At 36.1% G+C, this 20,479-nt stretch overlaps 2 protein-coding genes across 4 annotated transcripts; one reads left to right on the forward strand and one right to left on the reverse strand.

Moving 5' to 3' along the window:
• Window positions 1-3,207: 3,207 nt before the first annotated feature.
• On the reverse strand, window positions 3,208-12,223 carry LOC109057167 (ensconsin-like). Its single transcript, XM_042741977.1, has 15 exons — window positions 12,028-12,223; window positions 10,273-10,386; window positions 9,976-10,050; window positions 9,719-9,882; window positions 7,277-7,382; window positions 7,033-7,146; window positions 6,697-6,845; window positions 6,476-6,597; window positions 5,898-6,085; window positions 5,264-5,420; window positions 4,830-5,001; window positions 4,488-4,589; window positions 4,189-4,239; window positions 3,924-4,116; window positions 3,208-3,601 (listed from the first exon to the last, which is right to left on the reverse strand). Exons 1-15 carry the CDS (start codon window positions 12,146-12,148, stop codon window positions 3,591-3,593), a joined length of 1,839 nt encoding a protein of 612 aa, XP_042597911.1. The 5' UTR covers window positions 12,149-12,223; the 3' UTR covers window positions 3,208-3,590.
• Window positions 12,046-20,455, forward strand: si:ch73-204p21.2. 3 transcript variants are annotated; one of them, XM_042741982.1, is made up of 7 exons: window positions 12,046-12,154; window positions 14,506-14,604; window positions 16,402-16,540; window positions 17,537-17,603; window positions 19,151-19,220; window positions 19,333-19,395; window positions 19,531-20,455. In XM_042741982.1, the coding sequence occupies exons 3-7, from the start codon at window positions 16,413-16,415 to the stop codon at window positions 19,605-19,607; spliced, it is 405 nt and encodes a 134-aa protein (XP_042597916.1). In that variant the 5' UTR covers window positions 12,046-12,154; window positions 14,506-14,604; window positions 16,402-16,412; the 3' UTR covers window positions 19,608-20,455. The 3 variants fall into 3 exon arrangements, with proteins under 3 accessions (XP_042597916.1, XP_042597917.1, XP_042597915.1); XM_042741983.1 differs by lacking the exon at window positions 12,046-12,154 and adding an exon at window positions 14,005-14,151; XM_042741981.1 differs by lacking the exon at window positions 12,046-12,154 and having other exon boundaries at window positions 14,244-14,604.
• The last annotated feature ends 24 nt before the right edge of the window (window positions 20,456-20,479 follow it).

The following is a 20,479-nucleotide window of genomic DNA, read 5'->3' on the forward strand; positions in this document are numbered from 1 at the left end:
TTGTACATTTATGACATATTTAACAGAAACGTAATTTAAGCACTGCAGAACCTATTAGAGATTTCTCAATTAACAGTACTGAACTACATGTCCTTTCTGCTAGACTTGCTTCAGTTCTCCAAGATTCTTCTCATCTGAGGTTTCTGTCACTGTTTGCCAAACTGGCAGCCCATTTACCAAACATGTAACAATGTTCTCGGGGTACAAGAACATTCAGTTCTCTGATCATTTCAGCTAACGTGTGGTGAAACCTCAGCGGAAAATGCAATGGTTATTCCTTTTTAATAGTGTTTTACTAGACTGTGGTTAAAAAATAAAAATAAAAAACACGGCAACAACCAGTCTGTTTTTTTTTAAGCTTATTTATTTACTTACACCGATTAAAAAAAAAATTTTTGAACTGTTTACATCTTTGCACCATATTTGCATAAGCCTCTATCATTACACAAGTTCAGCAGGTACCGGCACACTATAGTAATGTTTATAAGGCAGACGAGCACGTAATATAATCATAAATTTTAATTTATTAAAAGGGGGTTGTTTTTATTTGGAACAGCTAAATAGCAGCAGTGTAAAATCAGAAACCGTGGAAATTCATGAGCTCACCTGTTTGGTGTAATACTGTGACACAAAAGCACTAGTAAGCAATAAGGACAGATGGAAAATATCCTCTGTATATGTGTGTACACTCATGAGTCAAAGCAGCAGCATTGAAAAGAGAGATCCTTAATTACATGAATAGTTTCTAGCACAGATATCTGGATATAAAATACATAGACATTACCATTTAAAAGTTTGGGGTTTGTAAGATTTTTTTTTTCTCATGCTCACCAAGGCTCCATCTATTTGATAAAAAAAATTACAAATAATTTTGTGAAATTATTACAATTTAAAACACAATTTTTAAATGTTTTTTGTTTGTTTGTTTGTTTAAAATGTAATTTAAAATGTAATTTATTTCTGTGATCGCAAAGCTGAATATTCAGCATCATTACTCCAGTCTTCAATGTTACACGATCGTTCAGAAATCATTCTAATATGCAGATTTGGGGCTCAAGAAACTTATCATCAATGCTGAAAATAGTTATGCTGCTAATGTTTTTATGGCAACTGCAGTGCATTTTTTTAGGATCCTTTGATTAGAAAAGAACAGCATTTATTTTAAATATTATTTTTGTAACAATCTTAAGTCTCTAAGATCACTTTTGATCATTGTAATGCATTCTTGCTAAAAAAATTATTTCAAAAATTGAACTGACCCCAAACTTTTAAACTGTAGTGTACAGTATGCAGTCATGCAGGTGAATTACCATTTACATGTGTATATTTATAAAAAAGAAAGACTGGTAAATCCATAAGACTATTACATCACTGCTTAGACATTTGCGGAGAAAGCATTTCTCTTCATAACACCATAAGCATACTGGCTAAAATATAAAATTAAAGCTTAAAAATTAACCATTCAAGTTTTATTTGGTGGGTACTAGTCTGTCTTTTAAAAGGGTCATATGATGCCGCTAAAAAGACCATTATTTTGTGTATTTGGTGTAATGCAATGTGTTTATGCGGTTTAAGGTTCAAAAAACACATTATTTTCCATATAATGTACATTATAGTTTCTCCACTATACCCCGCCTTCTGAAACGCGTCAATTTTTTACAAAGCTCATCGGTCTGAAAAGTGAGGTGTGCTCTGATTGGCCAGCTATTCAGTATGTTGTGATTGGCCGAATGCCTCAAGCATGTGACGGAAATGTTATGCCCCTTAACATACTGTGATGCCATCTGCCAGGCCAGCAGCACGAGACTCAGTCCAGCTGCTCTGCTCGTGCACATCCCATCATCGATTCAGTCAATGTACTGTTAGGAGTAACTGAATAACTCGGGATATTGGTTTATTTCGCATCAGAGGGAGTGTAAGGCACGTTTATAAACCGAATAAGTTATTTGTGGATTAGTGCATGGTGGAGATGTGAACCGTTTCAAATGATTCAGTTTGATTTGGTGAACTGGTTTGACCGGTTCACTAAGAAGATCCGGTTAAATAGAAAGATTCGTTCGTGATCCAGTAATCACTAGACGAGACAAAACAAGTTAAACCCATTACGATCGAGGCATTTGTTGCATCCAGTGGGGACGTAATTAACGTTACTTATTATAATGATTTATACTGTATTTTTACATGTTGCATTGCGTATCACGCTGCGTAAACAAAACAATGTCTGCATCTGTGATCTGAGAAACAACAAACAACAAGCTTTACTCTACTGCTCAAAACTCGCATTTGAATCATCATTGGCAAATTATTTTAATATAAAAACGTACCTACAATTGTAACGGAGGCCAGCGAGTAGGTGCAGTGCAGTTAAACCTTACTCCCCTGATCTCAAGAGATGCACTAGCGACAGACGCTAGTGGCTGCACTCATTTAGCCTCCTTGTTAGTGTGTCCGCCTCCTATGTCGGAGACTTGGGTTCGAGGCCCACTCGGAGCGAGGACGAGGTGTGGCGCTGAGGACCCGGGAGAGAGGGGTTGCATTGGTGCCGTGACCCGGATGGGAGTGAGGTTTAGAGGATGAGTCTAATAGAGGCCAGCGAGTAGGTGTAGTGCAGGTAAACCCCACTCCCCTGATCTCAAGAGATGCACTAGCGACTGACGCTAGTGGCTGCAGTTATTTAGCCTCCTTGTTAGTGTGTCCGCCTCCCATGCCGGAAACCCGGGTTCGAGGCCCACTCGGAGCAAGTACGAGGTGTTGCGGTGAGGACCAGGGAGAGAGGGGTTACACATGCTGTGAGTCAGAAGCGCCAGACTGTCCTTGCAAAGTTTGAACTGCCCAACTTTATAGAAATAGCCTTTGTGCAAAATGCGCAGCACACATCTAAATTTTTTGGGTTGAACTGTTCTGGAACAGTGTTGAAATACAACTTAACCACTGATTTCTAGTCATGTCCTCTTTTGGAAGGCCAAACAAAGTTTCTCTTCAACAAAACACAGAGCGACTCCACAACATGGCAGCTGCGGCAACAGAGAGAACAAAAGTTATACCGCCTTTCTTTGCGTGAACATTTGGGCGGCGTTATGCAAATCTTCCCACGTAGTGACGTATAGATGTGGGGGTGTGTTAGAACGAGCCGTTTTAGGGGTGTGTGGTTGATCCTTATCTTTTATAAAGAATATCTCTTTGGATTTGAGACTTTAGTCTTTGAAACTTCACAGATCGTATTTATGCACCAAGAGCTTGTAACACTCCAAAGAGAAAGGAAAAATTGAAATCGCATCATATGACCCCTTTAAGTCCATAAGTATTATTCAAGTATTATTATTATTGTTGTTATGTGAATCTTACCACATACCCAAACTTATCTGGCTTCTGAGCGATGCATGATGTCACTCTAGCAAATCAAGCTGTAATTTAGGCATTTTAACTGGGCAGTAAAGAACTGTAATCTAGATAAGGAAGTGTGAATATTAAACTACAGGTTTATTAAAGTGCAGGGAAATTAAGTGCATATGATGTTTTTGTGTTGTTCAGAAAGACAAGCTTGCTGAAGTTGCTCTGACGGTCTTGGCATCGTATGACGTGTCCGTGGATTAAATAACCTCTGAAGCATTGGGGAAAACATTAACATTTTGTATACCAACAGTATAACATGTCAAATTTTAATTTACTTAAATCTGATGTATTTATAATATAAAAACAGGTGGCATGCATTTAATAGTATACTATACCAAGTAATGATTTTTTTTTTAACACAGATGGTTTTTGCTGTAGATATCTTTAAATTATACTTAACTTTTTAATAACCATTCTTGCATAATATATAATCTAATCCTTAAATAATCAAATCTAAACTTGAGTTGCATAATATTAATTTAATATATATATTTAGGTTTACATGCAGTCAGATGAATGCATTCACATACCGGTTTGCTGATGTGCTTGTATCTCATCCAGGCCAGAAAGACTGCGGAAGGACCGTCGCTCCTTAAAGGCCACAGTAGGAAGCATATCCTCCTCGTCCCTCAGCTCCAGTTTTGGCGTTTGTCCTGTACCTGGTAGCCTGATTACAGGCTTCATGTTCTCACAAGGCAAGTTGTCCTTCACTGATGCAGTTTTCTAAATGGGACAAAAAGTGAGCAGGGCCTCTAGATGTAGCATAAACAAAGCTCTTGCCAGTGATAGTGTTACCTTGTTATCAGAGTCTGTCTTTCTTGTTCTTTTCATGATTTCTTCCAGACGCTGATTTGGGAAAAATTTAAACCACAATATACATTAGGGTCAGTAAGATTTTCAATGCTTTTGAAAGAAGCCTCTCAAGCTCACCAAGGCTGCATTTGTTTAAACAGAATACAGTAAAAACAGTAATATTGTGAAATAAAAACGTACCCCAAAGCTTTGAATTGCAATATTCAAAATGTAAATGATCTTCTCATTTTATGGTAGAAATTTCACAGTTAAATAAACAGGTGTCTGTTTCTAAGTTGTACCTTTTTCCTTTCTTGGCGTTCGGCCTCCTCTTTCTGGAAATGACTCTCTCTTTCCAGTCTCTGCTGCTCTGCCAGCACCCTCTGACGAGCCTCTTGCTCTCTCTGAGAGTACATTATGGAGATTATAGGATTTTTTTATTATTTCCAATGATCCATTTGACATATGATCCTAGCTTTATTTTAGGTGAAAAAACAAATGGTCAGAAGCCAGAAAACTTGACCAAAAGACAAGTAAGGCAAATCGGCTTCAAATTAAAGCCAGAGCTCACTTTTTGGTTACACTTTCAAATGTTTTAACATAGGTTTGGAAAAATGATTTAAACAGCCAATAGCTTTTAATACCTGCTGTTGAAGCCTGTTTTCTTCCTCTTTCTGTCTGCGAGTGTTTTCCTCTTCAGCCTTGAGTCGCTCTTCTTCCTCTCTCTTCCTCTTCTCCTCCTCCAGTTGGAGGGCCTCTGCTTCCTGTCTGGCCCGTTCTTCAATTCTTTGACGGGCCAGTTCCTCTCTGCTCTTTCTGCAAAGATGAGCTGCACAAGCTCAGTTAGGTGCCTAATGCACTTTAAGAATTTATATCTGAATTTACATCAAGAAGTCCAAACTGCAGAATTTTAACTTTAGCATATTTAATTGTCCAATTACTTTAGCAAAGAACCACTTAAATTGTGGCCTTTTCATTTTACAAATATAATTTAACACTGATAATTAAAAGCAGTTGTAAAATACTAAGATACAAAAGAGGACATTCACTTATAGAAGAAAGGTAAGAATACACAAACCTTTCCATCTCCTCTTTCAGTTTGCGCTCCTCTTCCTCTTTCTCTCTCTGGAGTCGGGCTTGTCTCCTTTTCTCAGTCAGCAGGCGAGTGGCCTCTTCAGGGTCTGTAGTCCAACCAGCAGCTCTGACTTGTGCTGCGTCACCAATCTGACTTGGTCCTGAAAATGAAAAATTTGAGAGAGAGAAGAATTTTTTAAATATATTTTTAATGTCTGAAAAAAAAAAAAAAAAAAAAAATTATATATATATATATATATATATATATATATATATATATATATATATATATATATATATATATATATATATATATATATATATATTCACATAGATAAAATTATTATAAATTATTATGCATTATATTTATTAAATTATTCATATTAAATCAAAGATATAGAGTATAGATAGAAAAATATATATACATAGAATGCGTGTGTGTGTATATACATAAAATACATGTGTATACAGTATATACACACACACACATACATATATATAATTTTTGTTCCACAGTACAGTAACCTAATGCAGTACTTGTCACAAAGAGCCATTTTAACAAAAAGGTTTTAAACAGAATTACTAATATTATTAAAATGTGGGAATTATTGGAAAACGTGTCTAAGTTTTTCACTAACCATTAGTAATCTGAGAGCCTGCTGTTGGATTCGGAGGCCCATTATTAGCTGGATTCGACTGGAGTTGGTTATCTTGCAGACTTTGTTGAGCAAGCGTTTCCTCAGATTCTAGATCCTCCTCTTCTGGCAGTGGAGGCAAGCTATCTTGTTTAAGTGTGGCTTGTCTGATATGTGATCTGTTCTGCAGCCTTTGAAACAAGTAAATAAAGAGAGAATGGGTAATGATGTCCAACAGTAAAATTTTGTGATTTTTGAGAGTGTGAGGAAACTTAAGTTTAGTTTTATTCTTTCCTGTAAGAAAGTAAAATCACAAGTTAGAGCTCTTTAAAGCTGTACTGCAGCACTTTTGCCTCTCTGTCGCCATCTGTGGTTGAAATGTAAAATTGCAAGTTACTGCTGGAGATGTTTCTTATGTCAGTTTTGCTTTTCCATTATTCTTCTACATGACATGCAATGATATAAACCTGAAAGTTACTGCCATATAATGCAGCAGTGATATTATTTCTCAAAGACAGCAGTGATATTAAATGGAAAGACTTTAGTTAAGAGATTTTGCTGTTCAAATGTATAAAATGTACCGTGATGTTGGGAGGACAGTATTCTCTGGTGGGTTTGTGTCCTGTTTGGGCTTGATTTCGTTTGTTGTTGTTTGGAGCTGTGGCTTTTTCAAGTCCAGTCCCACAAAATTGCCTTTTGCCACCTGAAATATTTTTTTGTAAAAACCACATGCAGTATGTCATGTGACAAAGAATCATTTATATTTAAACAAATGGTCTAAAAATGAATGTGAACTCTTTACCAGCTCTCTGGTGGTGGTTCTGCGGATGGTGACGTTTGGACTTGAGCTTGCAGGCCTGTTTGCCACTTTCCCGCAATGCACCTGGGGCTTTCGTGCGGTGCTTGAGTTCATGGTATGACATGAGGCTGAACGACGACAAATATGAACAGCTGAAGATGTATGGTGTTTTTTTTTTTTTTTTTTTTTATGAGGTGAATTAATGAGGATGAATGAGTACGGAGAAATAGGTTTAAGCAATGAGCATGAGAAGAAGAAAACGGGAAGCCAATATTTATTACATCCAGTTCCAAACTTGTGATTCTTGCAATTTGTGAATTCCTCAGTCTAAAGTGATACCTGTGTCTCGTGACAGACACACAGCACTCCTGCTTCTGGCTAGATAAGAGACGGTAGGAGTCTGAAGACGACGGACAAGGTCAATCTCCCATTGACTAAGAGAGCGGCATTTAGCTACAGGAGAGCAGAAAGCAGAGCGACTAACAGAAAGTGGACAGAAAGCGAGTTGGGAAAGTAGATGCAAGGCTAGAAGAGAGTTTTAGTGCCAGTTATTGCATTTTGAATCACATGTTGAAATATTCACCATTATTGTTCCCAGTCTTGGTGACCCTTCGTGAGCAGTGACCAGGTTTCTGTTTGGCCTTCTGACTTTTCTCCATCGTCTTCTGAACCACAGACTCATAACGCTCCTAAAACACGGGAGGAAAACACTCCCATTATCCCATGCTCTGTATGTTTTTAATCATGGTTGCAAAATCTCCACAGCAATTTTGCATCATAGTTGCTGCAAACAGTGCTACAGTGTTTATGAAACCCACACAAACAGATGGTATACACATTTGATTAAATTGGTTTCTCATGATTCTGAAAAGTTTTTGATCTCAAGTTTTATGCTTTAAATTATAGTAGTTTGTTTGTGTGTGTGTGTGTATATATATATATACTATATATATATATATATATATTTGTAAATTATTTCAAAAAGTGAAACTTTCATATATTCTAGATCCATGACATGTCAAGTAAAACATTTCAAATGTTTTTTTGTTTTAATTTTAATTATTTGAGCTTACAGCTCATGAAAGTCAACATTCCAGTATCTCAATATTGAATATATTAGAATTAGAATCAGTATTAGAATATTTACATTTGAGTTTCATTAAATGACCATCCCTACAGTATAAATTCTGTATATCTCTTGTTCTTTGAAACCACAATAATGGGGAAGACTGCTGACTTGGCAATGGTCCAGAAGACGATCATTGACACCCTCCACAAAGAGAGTAAGTCATAAAAGGTCATTACTGAAAGGGGTGGCTGTTCACAGAGTGCTGTATCAAAGCAAATTAAATGCAAAGTTGACTGGAAGGAAGAAATTGGGTAGGAAAATGTGCACAAGCAACAGGGATGACTGCAAGCTTGAGAATACTGTCAAGCAAAGCCCATTCATACACATGGAAGAGCTTCACAAGGAGTGGACTAAAGCTGGAGTCAGTGCATCAAGAGTCCCCATGCTCAGACGTCTTCAGGAAAAGGGCTATCAAGCCACTTCTGAAACAGAAACAAAGGCAGAAGCATCTTATCTGGGCTAAAGGGAAAAAGATCTGGACTGTTGCTCGGTGGTCCAAAGTCCTCTTTTCAGATAAAAGTAAATTTTGCATTTCATTTGGAAATCAAGGTCTGGAGGAAGGATTTGGAGTGTTGGTATGTTATTTGAAGTCATTAAAGTGTGAAGTTTCTGATGTCAATGATGATTTGGGGTGCCGTGACGTCTGCTGGTGTTGGTCCATTGTGTTTTAACAAAACCAAAGTCAATGCAGCCATCTACCAGGAGATTTTGGAGCACTTTATGCTTCCATCTGCTGACAAGCTTTTTGGAGATGCTGATTTATTTTTCCAGCATGACTTAGCACCTGCTCACAGAGCCACAACCATTTCCAAAGTGATTTGCTGACCATGATATTACTGTGCTTGATTGGCCAGCCAACATGCCTGGCCTGAACCCCATATGGAATCTATGGGATATTTTCAAGAGAAAGATGAGAAACAGTCGATCTGATGAGCTGAAGGCCGCTAATAAAGAAACCTGGGCTTCTGATCGCTTGCATGCCGCACCTCACTGATGCTGTAATTTATGCTAAAGGAGTCCTGACCAAGTATTGAGTGAATAAATGCAGATACCTTAAAGAAAAGCTTTTCTGTTTCGCAAATCCTTTTTTTTTTTTTTTTTTTTTTTTGATTGATCTTAGAAAAATTTTCTAATATTTTGAGATACTGGATTTTTGACTTTCATGAGCTAATTATCAAAATGAAAAAAAAAAAAAACGTATGAAATGTTTTACTTTGCTTGTAATGAATCTAGAATATATGAAAGTTTCACTTTTTGAAAAGTTACAAAAAAAAATTTCTTTTTTAACATTATTTTATGTGATGCACCTGTGTTTATTTATTTTTATATATATGTATATGTATATGTGTGTGTATATAATGTATGTATGTGTGTGTGTGTGTGTGTGTGTGTGTGTGTGTGTGTGTGTGTGTGTGTGTGTGTGTGTGTGTGTGTCTCTGTGTTTTATTATGTTACAGTACCAGTATTTGGAGCTGAATCATTTTGTAATTATCAAATTAATGAATAAAAATTAAACATTAATTAAAAATGTAGTTAATTAATTTGAATTTGGAACAATATTATTTAAATATAATTTTATTAAATATAATTTTAAGAAATATGATTATATATATATTTTATTTTCATTTTGTTGATTCAAAAATTATTCTGTCGTGTCTTTTCACTGGTAGGTTATATATGTGTTTTTAAAAAATTCTCAGTATTTAAAACTTCTAAAAGTTTGTTTTGAGTTAAGATTGCGGACAGATTGCACCTGAATTTATGTATAAAAATTCCATCCAATTTTTTTGTTGATTTTTCTATAGTGTCCAAACTGGTCACTGGAAGCATTAGCTTTGCGGAAAAAAAAAACTCAGACCAAACAATGGTCACCATTTTTCTCATGCATAAGCTCACTCTTTCTTCTTTGAGCCTCTGTTTGCGCTTCTCCTCAACTGCCATCCTCCTCCTTTCCTCTCTTTGTCGCTGCTCCTCCAACTTCTTCTTCCGCTCCTCAAGGTGTTTCTCATAGAACTGCTTGGCCCGCTCTTCCCTCACCAGCCAACCGTGCTCGCGCAGTGCTACAGTTCAGGTACACCAAAAAAACCTTAATAAAGCTTTCTGTTTGTTCTTCATTTGGCTATGATGTTACATGTTCAGAGTAAGAAAAATACCCAGCTGTTTTTGGTATGCCTCTCTGCGTTCCCGGGCCAATCGCAGTCTCTCGTCCACTTTCAGCACATTTGATTCTAAATTACAAAATAATCATTCTGAAATTTTGCATGCAGCACATTATATAATAAATCCAACTGTGTTGGAATGAATGACATAAATGAGCAACTGGGAAGATACAGCTCTAAAGTGTGAATCATAATTGACATTGTATCCATGGCAGCAGTATCAGGCACTAGACGGCTTGGAGATAGGTAAATGCAAATTAAATTGATGGATAAATATGAGCTATTTTAGACCTGTATTCTTTCCATTTCGTTTGCTGATATTAATCTGTGCCAATTTAATGTTCAGTGGGGCACATGCTTTTCTGTTTTTCTCCAGGGCTGTGGGTTTAACGTCAGATCTGGAATCTGGAAAAAAAAAAAAAGAGAGGCTGTTTACTTAGTGCTCAGAAAAAATAGATAAATTAACACCTAACATGAAAGTTTTTTAATTTTTTGGTCCTTAAACTTTCTGCTGAAGTTTACCAAACTCTTTAACCCAGTTTGAAAAGCAGACAGGCAGGTTAGAAGGTCAGGGTGTGAAGATTTACAACATTATGACAATGAGGAATGCATAGCATAGTGGATGCCTTCATGATGGATCTCTTTGTATGTAAAAATTCTTGAAATAAGCACACAAGGATATTACTTCAAACCTTTGAGTGACGCATGTATCAGTTTCATGAGTTTCATTGTTATTCAGACAAGTACCGATCCCATTGTCTTATGGGAATTTCCCCCTTGATATAGCGTAAGTTTGGTGTCAGTAACATTTCTTTAAGAAATTTAATATTTTTATAAAGATGAATTCAATTGATCAAAAGTGACAGTTAAGACACTGACAATGTTTTAAATTCTATTGTTTCTGTTCTTATGTTCAAAGGATCCTGAAAGAAATGTATCATGGTTTCCACAAAAATATTAAGCAGCAAAACGGTTTTCAACATTGATAATAATAAGAAATATTTCTTAATCACCCAAGCAGCATATTAGAATGATGTTAGAAATGATTATTTAAGCAAAAAATTTCAGCCTTGGAATTAATAAATCTATCTAGTAAATATATTTTTAACCATTTTAGCCACACAATAAATGCTTTTTAACCCTGGGTTATGATGACATTTCATACTGTATACATTTAGCATCTCAGTTTCATAATGCAGCAAAACTTAAAAGCGGTGCCTTACAAGCATGCAACATTCCTTAACCCAGAATGAATATCCATGGGTTAAAAAAGATGATAATTTAGTGTTTGGTGTACTCTGTTAAAACTATTAACTTAACTAAGTAGTGCATTTAAAAAAAAATACAGGTTTGGCCTCCCATACTATGCAAACCTTTCTCAGTGTCTTTAAAAACACCTCTATAAACAAAAGTTGAGTGCCAAAAGGCAGATATAAAGATGAACACGAGGCCTGTCTCATGCCAGTTTTGACTTTGTCCTCTGAATCAAGACAGCCCAAGGCCTGTACACCATTACAAAGGCAACATTTGTTTTACTCTTGCTGTGTAGAACAACAAATTCAGCACCTGACTAAAGAGTAAATGGTGATGGTGGACTTCACACTACAGATCACCACAACAATGCTATCGAGGGGTGAAGTGTGGAGCATGACGGATGCAGAACTGCTGAATTTGCATGCATATTTTAGTCACTTGGTTTAGAAAATTAAATTAGATGAGCTTGACATCAGGGGGCGTTACATAACAGACATCTATCATGTGATGTGAGACCCTTATAAACACATTTAGCACAGCTAGCATCATCACACACATACATAACCCATTCCGAATACGTCACTATCTAAACTAACCATGCAGAAATGCATTGTTATTTAGTATAGAGTCAAATAGGTATATCTAACAGCTTTATGCCAACTAAAAGGATCAGTATATGTTTGTATCCAGTATTTTAGGATGCATATGCTCAAAGTTAATTTTGGACACCGTATTAGCAGATGATATTGCAGTTATAGTAAATGTCATATTTATCGTCAGCATCTCACCAACCTCTCTGCTTCTTCGCAGTGTCGCACATCTTCATCCGTCCCTTCTCCGAGATCGCAGCGAGACCCAGCTCTGTCTTCCTCCACTCCCGTTCCTGGTCTGCCAGGCTCAGATGAGCTGGCATCTTACAGTGAGTGTGTGTCTCCGTCTAATACATGTAGAGCATCTGTGTTCCCTGTGCACAAGTCTTCCACTCCAGCCAACGGCTTCTCAGTGCATCTCTAGCAGGGAATAGACTGGTTAAGAGAGAGAGAGAGAGAGAGGCAGAGTGTGAGACAGAAATTCTTCCTGAGGGAGCTTGTGTGAGCAGCTGATTTGCTCCTGTCTAGGCTGCGTCCAGCACACGTGCACGGCAAGCAAAGTCAGTGAGCATCTGTAAGTACAGAGTGCACATGTGCCATGCTCTCACAAAAGAAACCCACCCAGGTGATAGAAACTGTGGTTATTGAAGGTGTGTTTCCCTTTAAAAATTTATAGAGCTATTTTCATTGCTTTGGCCGGTCACATTGACGGCATGCGAGCAGCTGCGGCAAGGATGAAGTATTCACAGTACAACAAAAGAGACAGAGTTGGATGCAAGCGCTTTTTTCTAAATGGTTGCCTGGGTGATATGCAAAATTGTGGGAGGCATGACATTGCATGCCAGTGTCCAGAAATAGCAGCAGCTTTCATCCTGCATATCGATTTGTGACACGCAACATAACATATACAGCCTAATTGCAGACCAGATTAAAGTCTGGATATGTTTTTCACATCTCATAAGGCTTTTCTTCTGATTGGCTTGAAGATCTGCTCTCAGACAGAGAGATGACGTTATGCCTCCACTATCATCAACAACTGTGGATCCATATTGGTGGCTTTTTATGTCGTAGCTCACAAGTATTACATTGCATTTGTCTTCTTTTAGCAAATATTTTTCTAAGACAACTCACATGAAGTTGTTTTGGGACAGTCACCCTGGAGAGATGGGTTGGGTGAACTCATAAATCACCCTTTCAGCACTCAGTTTTGAACCTACAAGCTGTAATCTATAACCACTAAACCACACAACTCATGTTTATAGAGGAGACAGAGGCTAGAGTACGTTTCCGCACTATTTACCTCATATAAATAAACACCTTTATTTGACTAGAAAAAGGCTATTGAAAATTCTTTCCATTTTTGCATATAAAAAAAAATTACAGTCCATTGGACACAAATTGATTGTTATGAGGCGGGGCATGTTGTCACAATGGTAACTATTCAGCAGAAATGTTAAAGATAAACATCAAAAATGTTTTTTTTTTTAGGTTTATTTTAGTCTTACTGATATACTGTGGTATGTATTCATATTTTGAGTTAGCTTTTATAAAATGTAAATGTAAAAAAATAAAAAAAATAAAAATCAGATTATATTTTAGTAATTTTAGTATGTGAACGTAAAGCTAGTAAAGTTGCCAAGGCAATATTTCTTTTTTTTATATTTCTTTATCTAATATTTTTATTTTATTTTTGCTTTATATCAATTATTAAAAACCAATTTTAAATAGTTTAACAATAACAACATTGGATACAAAATCAAATGCCTATATATATATATATATATATATCTCATTGACAAGTCTGTAATTATTACATTTAAAATGTTGTAATTGTTTTACAAATAAATAATAAATGTAATCATTTTATATTATAAAGTTGAGTTAGTTACAGTTGAAATTTAGTTTGAAGAATGGGATTTATATATATATATATATATATATATATATATATATATATATATATATATATATATATATATAATTTTAAAACCTTTGGATTACTAATATATAGCCATCTTGACTGCTAGCCTCACTCTCATCAATAGTGTAACATTATCATTACATTATAACACAGCATTTATCATATGCAAATTAGATTTATCTGGAAACAAGCATCAAAGACAAGAAAATTGTTTAAAAATGTTCCCAGGATTCAAAGTACATGTCTTTAATTTGTGTAAATGCAAATGTCCTGTTAGTTACACTAAAAACACCCCACAAAGAGACTAGTTAGCAGGTTATAAGCAGGTTAGGTGAGTCCTTCAAGGGTGGCGGCACTTCCAGGTTTGTCTCGGGACGTCTGAACGAGGAGTAGCTATCCGGAATGGTAAGTCCCTGCAGATGATTACAGTAATATTCTGTTCAGATCATATTTATGATTAGTAAACAATATTTGTTGGGTGTTTATGATATAACATCGTCCGTGAATTTTTTTTGGTTTGGTTTGATCTGCTTCTGTAACTGGATATCAGCAAGTACATCTGAAAATGGGTGTGAGAGGGAGGAATCTACATGAGGAGTCAATGAGTGATTGGCAGTCTGTCTGATGTGAAGGCGAATGAAAGAATGAGGAAATGGGGCTTGTTAAAGCTTTTGTTTCCCTTCCTGTCAGAAAGGTAGAGTCAGTGTTGTGCTGACAGGAGCTGGCTGACGGATGTCTGTTGTCTTCACTGATATGTAGGATACAAGAGCAGAGGAGAGACTGCCCAAGGACTGCATCTGAATGCTTCAAACAAGAGTTCACTGACAGAAGGAGGTCATTGAATTATTATCTGTACAGGTACTTTATCTTTTTGCTCATACTTTGCACGTGTCATGTTGTATGAAAGTGAATCCTGACTTGTTCATTACCACTTAATTTGTAGATTTTTTGTCTTGTTTAAATAATTATATAGTTAATTATTTAGTTTCTGTCTCTTTAAGAAAGTTTCTTCGGTCTTACATTCTTATTGTTCAATGAGCGTAATAATGGAACAGTGAAACTGGGAGAGGTTCGTTTCTCACTGTTCGCAAATGACTAAGAGCAGGTGGATCTCAAAGTTTTGTTCTGAAACCTGTTCCATGTGTCATTTCGGTTTTGGGGTGAGGTTTACATACCGTACCTGTAGTACCAAAGTTTGGAATTTATATGTTATATGTAGACATGCCACTACAGAATAACCACCAAGAAAGATGGTTTACCACTTCATTAAAAAGCGGTTATACTGGTTTGATTTGTTGTCATGGTAAAATGACAAAAACAATCCCAGCTGAAGTTTTATACGAATAGTAAACAAGCAATATCCATAGAATGTGCATTCTAAATAATAGTTCACCCAAAAATTTAAATTACAGTACTGATCATCATGCTGTTAGAAACTTGTAACATTTAAATTCTTCTGTAGAACAAAACATTTTGGTTCTAGTTATTCCAGGCAACACACTAATTACAAGAGTACGGAAATGTCAACTTCAAAAAGCAAATAAAAACATCATCATGATAGCATAAAAATAGTCCATACCACTCTCGCGCTATATTCCAAGTCTTCTAAAGCCGATAGATTTGTGTAAGAAACAGACTGAGATGTACATGGTTGTCAATAAAAATATTCCTCCGTAGTAGTGAGCTGGTAACTCGAGAACCGGCTCAGATCCAGTTTCAGACTGTTTTTGCTGAACTGGACCAACAAATTCATTCAAGCGGTCTGACTCAAATGAATGATTCATTCACAAATCAGTCATGGCTACTTGGTCTGTTTGTCATGCGGAGCCTTCCTATAGCCTGAGAAGACTCGGGTGGATCAATTTTATGATATTTTTATGGTATTTTTGTGAGCTTGAAAACTTCAGTACATGACTTTGGACTTTGGGTGAATGATCCTTGCACTGGTGTTACATGGTCAAGAGTCCTTAAGAGAAGAGCAAGAGGCCTCATCTGGTTTATCAAGAGTGAACTGTGCTTTCTTGAGTACAGCTGAGCTTTTTTTTTTCCATTTGGTGTGTTCTGTTGCTTTAAAACTGCTTCATTGTAGCACTTGCCAACATAAAACCTTCTGGTAATACCAGTGGAAACATTATATCTTTCTGTGCTAACCAATGTGCTTCATGAGATAGGAAAAACAGTCCATGTAAAACAGAGCTTTTGAATTTCATGGTAAGTATGTGACTGACTTTCGTGACAGGACTCTGAATGTATTTTTAACTAGCTGGCTTCTTTTTTGTGTGTCAAGGCTCTAGGAATCAGGTGCAATTAAAACTATATGATGTCCACAGTGACTATACTCTCTTAAATGACTACATCATGATAAGACTTCTAATTATACACTTTATATACACATGACTCAAAATAATTGCTACCGTAACATTGAGAAGAGGACCCAAGTGATCAAGTGCTGTAAATGATTGTGTGGAATTATAAAAATGTTGTAAATATAACAAGTCCTGTCCTACTTCAGAATTTCATGTTTAATTTGGTGTTACTCGCTGCTTCTTTGCAACTCTTTATGAAATTCACTGTCAAATTCTGAGTGGAATTGTTTCTACACCAATTTTTTCAGTGATATATTGCATTCAACCTTTAATCTGTCTTTTTTTGTAGGTACCACAATCATGGCACCAATCAGCACCGATCTCGTAGGCTGGGCGCTCACAGAGCAACCAGAGGCTGCATTTCTTTCCATAGTCGTCCTCTTCATTGTCAGCATCGCACTCCTCGTTCTCTGTGCAAGCTGTAAAAAGTGAGTGGTTTCTGAGTGTCCTTTAAGAGATTTTGTGGATTTTGGTAAAAAAAAAAAAAAAACACTCAAAAGATGATGTCAACTGAAACCGGACACGATACATGTCCTATAGGTATGTAGCAACAAGTCACCCACTCTTGTTGCTGTAAGCTACATACCTAGACATCACGGTCAAGTTCTTCTACTATAGAAATTTGTAAGGAATGAGGCAGGAATGTGGCTCTGTCACAAAACACAGAGAGCAGCATCTTACTCATACTAGCTCATGCTTGACTTATGAATACATGAAAGAGAGACCAAGGAAATAAGCAGAATATTGTGAGATTGTAGTTTATGAAGTCTATGCAGACTGTCTGCGTGATGATATATAAGCCAGTACGTCAGATACAAACTAGCATTTCAGTCTCATTCACATTGTTTAAACTCATTACAGTAAATGCCCAAAACTAATAAATAAATAAATAATCTTTTTGTAATAAAAAGAAAGGATTTGGTGATTAATTCACGTTCATTTGGAAATTTTACTTTTAGTTGCACTATTAATCTCAACCACTAGAGGCCAGCCAAACGGAACGGACAATGAGTGATAAATGTTAAAGAAATTCAAGGTTTTTTGCACTGACAGTTTTTATTTTATTTAATATAGGCAATGAAATTATTCGTGTTTATCCAAGAAGCTGTTAATCCAATATCATTTTAGGATACATTTTTGATTTTGAGATTAATTTACATTTATTTGGCGATGTACCCTCAGCTGCTGTTTGAATGTCGGCCACCAGAGGCCAGTTAAGAACTTCAGTGCACGTGGGATCAACTTTAGGCTTTTAACTTTGTTGCACTGGCAATAATTCTTGTTTAGTGACATAAATTGGTTTTGTTACTCATGTGCTTTAAACAAAAAGACATTCAGTGCATAAAAGAAAAAGAAAAATCACCAGATCCATGTCCACAGACTTCATCAAATCCTTCAAATCATTGTGATTTATTACTTTGCAGACATTCATTTGAGTTAGAGAGCCACAGCGTACCCGAGCAGCAGAAAGCATCCACACTTGTGAGCGTGGTGAGTGTCATACTTTGTAAAACCTAAATGGGAATGTGTGTGTGTGTGTGTGTGTGTACACTCTGCCGTTGAAAAGTTTGGGATCAGTAGGATTTTTCATGTTTTTTTTTAATTGAGTTTTTTAAGGCTGTATTTATTTGATCACAAATAAAGAAAAAAAACAGTAATATTGTGAGAGATTATTGCAATTCCTAATATTGGTTTCCTATTTTTAATATACTTCAAAAATATAATTTATTTCTGTGACACAGCACTGAATTTTCATCAGCCATTTCTCCAGTCTTCAGTGTCACATGATCCTTCCGAAATCATTCTAATATGGGGGGTGGGGCCGGGACCGTTTTTTTCAAAGTGGGCCCCCCCACCATATTAGAATGATTTCGGAAGGATCATGTGACACTGAAGGCAGACCCACTCGGAAAAAAACGTGTCCTGACGCCCCTGCCTGTGATGGTTTTCCTTTTGATTCTTTGATGAATAGAATGTTAATAAGAACAGCATTTATTCAAAGTATAAATATTTATATTATACTTATATAACAATATAAGCCTTTACTATCACTCTTTATGCATTTAACACATCCTTGTTGAATAAAAGTATGAATTTCTTAAAAAAAAAAAATGTACTGACCCTAAACTTTTGAATATTAGTGTATATTGTAACACACAATTTCTATTTTGGATAAACACTGTTTATTAAATTTTGATTTATCAAAGAATCCTGACACCGGTCCTAAAAAATTTTAAGCAGCACAACTGTTTCCGACACTGATTATAAATCTGCATATTAGAATGATTTCTAAAGGATCATGTGACACTTTAGACTGTAGTTATGATGCTGAAAATTCATCTTTTCCTCACATGAATAAACATTTTTTTTATTATTTATATAGGATCTTTTTCCCCCCACAAACACATACACTGGCAGCCAAAGATTTTGAATAATTATATAATTTAGATTTGTACATTTTATGATCACCAAGACTGCTATTATTTAATCAGAATATAAACAGTAATATTGTAAAATATTATTACAAAATGTAAAATTAAAAAATAACTTTCATTTCTGAATATATTTTAAAATGTAATTTATTCCTGTGATGGCAAAGCTGATTTTCAGCAGTCATTATTTCAGTCTTCAGAGTCACATGATCCTCCAGAAATCATTTTAATATGCGGATTTGGTGCTCAATTATTAATAATGGTGTTCCAAACACTTTTTGATGTTTCAATATTTTTGTATAAACTGTGATAATTTTTTTCAGAATTTTTTTAAGTTCCATGAACCGCATTTATTTTATTTTGGTAACATTAAAAATGGCTTTACTGTCACTTTTGATCAATTGAATGCATCATTGCTGAATGAAAGTATAAATTAATTTTAAATAAAAAAAAAAAATTCCTTTCATTTTAAAATATATTCAAATATAAAAGTTATTTAAAATTGTAAAAAAAAAAATTATATCCAATATTATTGTTTTGTGTTTAGTATATTACAGTGTTTCTATAAACTATCATATAAATATATTGTAAATCTCAATCAAACAGGCAAAAATGAATGATTCAAGAGGTGCCAGACAAAGCCCTGCTGCTAATGACATCACAGAAGATGAAACCGGTAAACTGCGTTGTCAGTGACAATGAATTTCTTTTGAATCTGAATAGCTGTTTATCTCTTAGCAATGCTATCAACCCCACTTAGCAGATGCACTTTAATCTCGTCTTTGTAGGTTTAGAGGCGGCGGAAGGTGACGTTGCGTACAAACCCTGGAGAAGTCACACTCTCACTCACGGTATGTCTCTCCAGGACAAAAAAGATGATTGCAAGGAATTCAAACCACAAGAGTCATTTAATCCCAGTGAAACTGCTACACTTCTCACCACACAGGATGATCTGACGCATGACTATATATCTGTGCTTTCTGCAGGTTCAAGCCTACAACCTCAAATAAATGGTGGTGCTGGGACAACGACTGAGGGTTCGGTGACACGTCAAGCTATCTGAGAACGTGCAAGCACTTCGGATGACCCTGTTCTACTTCTAAAATACTCTCTGAGTGAAATTTCACAAGACAATACAAACATAGAAGTACCTTTCTTATTATTTTTTCATTCAGGTGACAAAAGTGGAGTCGCTGCTGTAGGCGAAACACCACCAACTTTGAATGGTGGAAAAAAGCCTGCAAAGAGCTCCACCATCTTTATTATGCAACCTGAAATGCTCAAACTAAACCAACCCCTTCACTATTTGGAGATAAATGGTTTCTGTATCCTTCTGAAGCCAGGCTGAGGTCCTGCTTTGTGGCATTGACTCCCATAAGTGCCCATCAAACTTTGAGACCATAGAAACTATAGGAGCCCCCGATCGGTCCCTCAGCATGGACTGGACTGATTCAAAGCTGAATCAGTATGCAATGGTTCAGACAAGAATGGTCAGTGTCCCTTAAGGGAGGGAGCCTGATCTTCTGGCCACACCTGTTTTGACAAATGGGGATCTCTATTCAGGTGGTCACAGATTAAATGCAACATAAACAAGAAAATCAGGTGTCATCTCCATCTGAAGAGGAGGGGGAAGTGTCGGCATTATTACCAAAAAGACCTAAACAAAAATGAAGATTTTCCTTGTAATCTTTTTCTAATGAAGTCCAGTATTGTGAAATTATTCTGTATTCATATTCATTCTTAGTAGGGGTGCAATATAGACTTTATCTCTCAGATCAACTGGTCTGTATATGTTTAAGTTTATGGATTTAAATAGCAGCATACTAGTGAATACTTTGAGGTTTTGAACAAATGTATGAATTCAAGTGGGCATGAATGATGTAATTAAAGTACCATATGCTTTAGAATTAACCCTCTCGTTCTGCTGAGATTGAC

The sequence above is a fragment of the Cyprinus carpio genome, chromosome B17 (genome assembly GCF_018340385.1).
Source record: "Cyprinus carpio isolate SPL01 chromosome B17, ASM1834038v1, whole genome shotgun sequence".
Taxonomy (NCBI): domain Eukaryota; kingdom Metazoa; phylum Chordata; class Actinopteri; order Cypriniformes; family Cyprinidae; genus Cyprinus; species Cyprinus carpio.

Coding starts and splice junctions, on each gene's coding strand:
- LOC109057167 (XM_042741977.1), bottom strand. CDS start 12,148: ATGCCAGCTCATCTGAGCCTGGCAGACCAGGAACGGGAGTGGAGGAAG. Junction 7,147..7,276: donor CAAGACTGGGAACAATAATG/GTGAATATTTCA, acceptor GCTCTCCTGTAG/CTAAATGCCGCTCTCTTAGT. Junction 6,598..6,696: donor GAACCACCACCAGAGAGCTG/GTAAAGAGTTCA, acceptor AAAATATTTCAG/GTGGCAAAAGGCAATTTTGT.
- si:ch73-204p21.2 (XM_042741982.1), top strand. CDS start 16,413: ATGGCACCAATCAGCACCGATCTCGTAGGCTGGGCGCTCACAGAGCAA. Junction 17,604..19,150: donor CATCCACACTTGTGAGCGTG/GTGAGTGTCATA, acceptor TCAATCAAACAG/GCAAAAATGAATGATTCAAG. Junction 19,396..19,530: donor AAGTCACACTCTCACTCACG/GTATGTCTCTCC, acceptor TGCTTTCTGCAG/GTTCAAGCCTACAACCTCAA.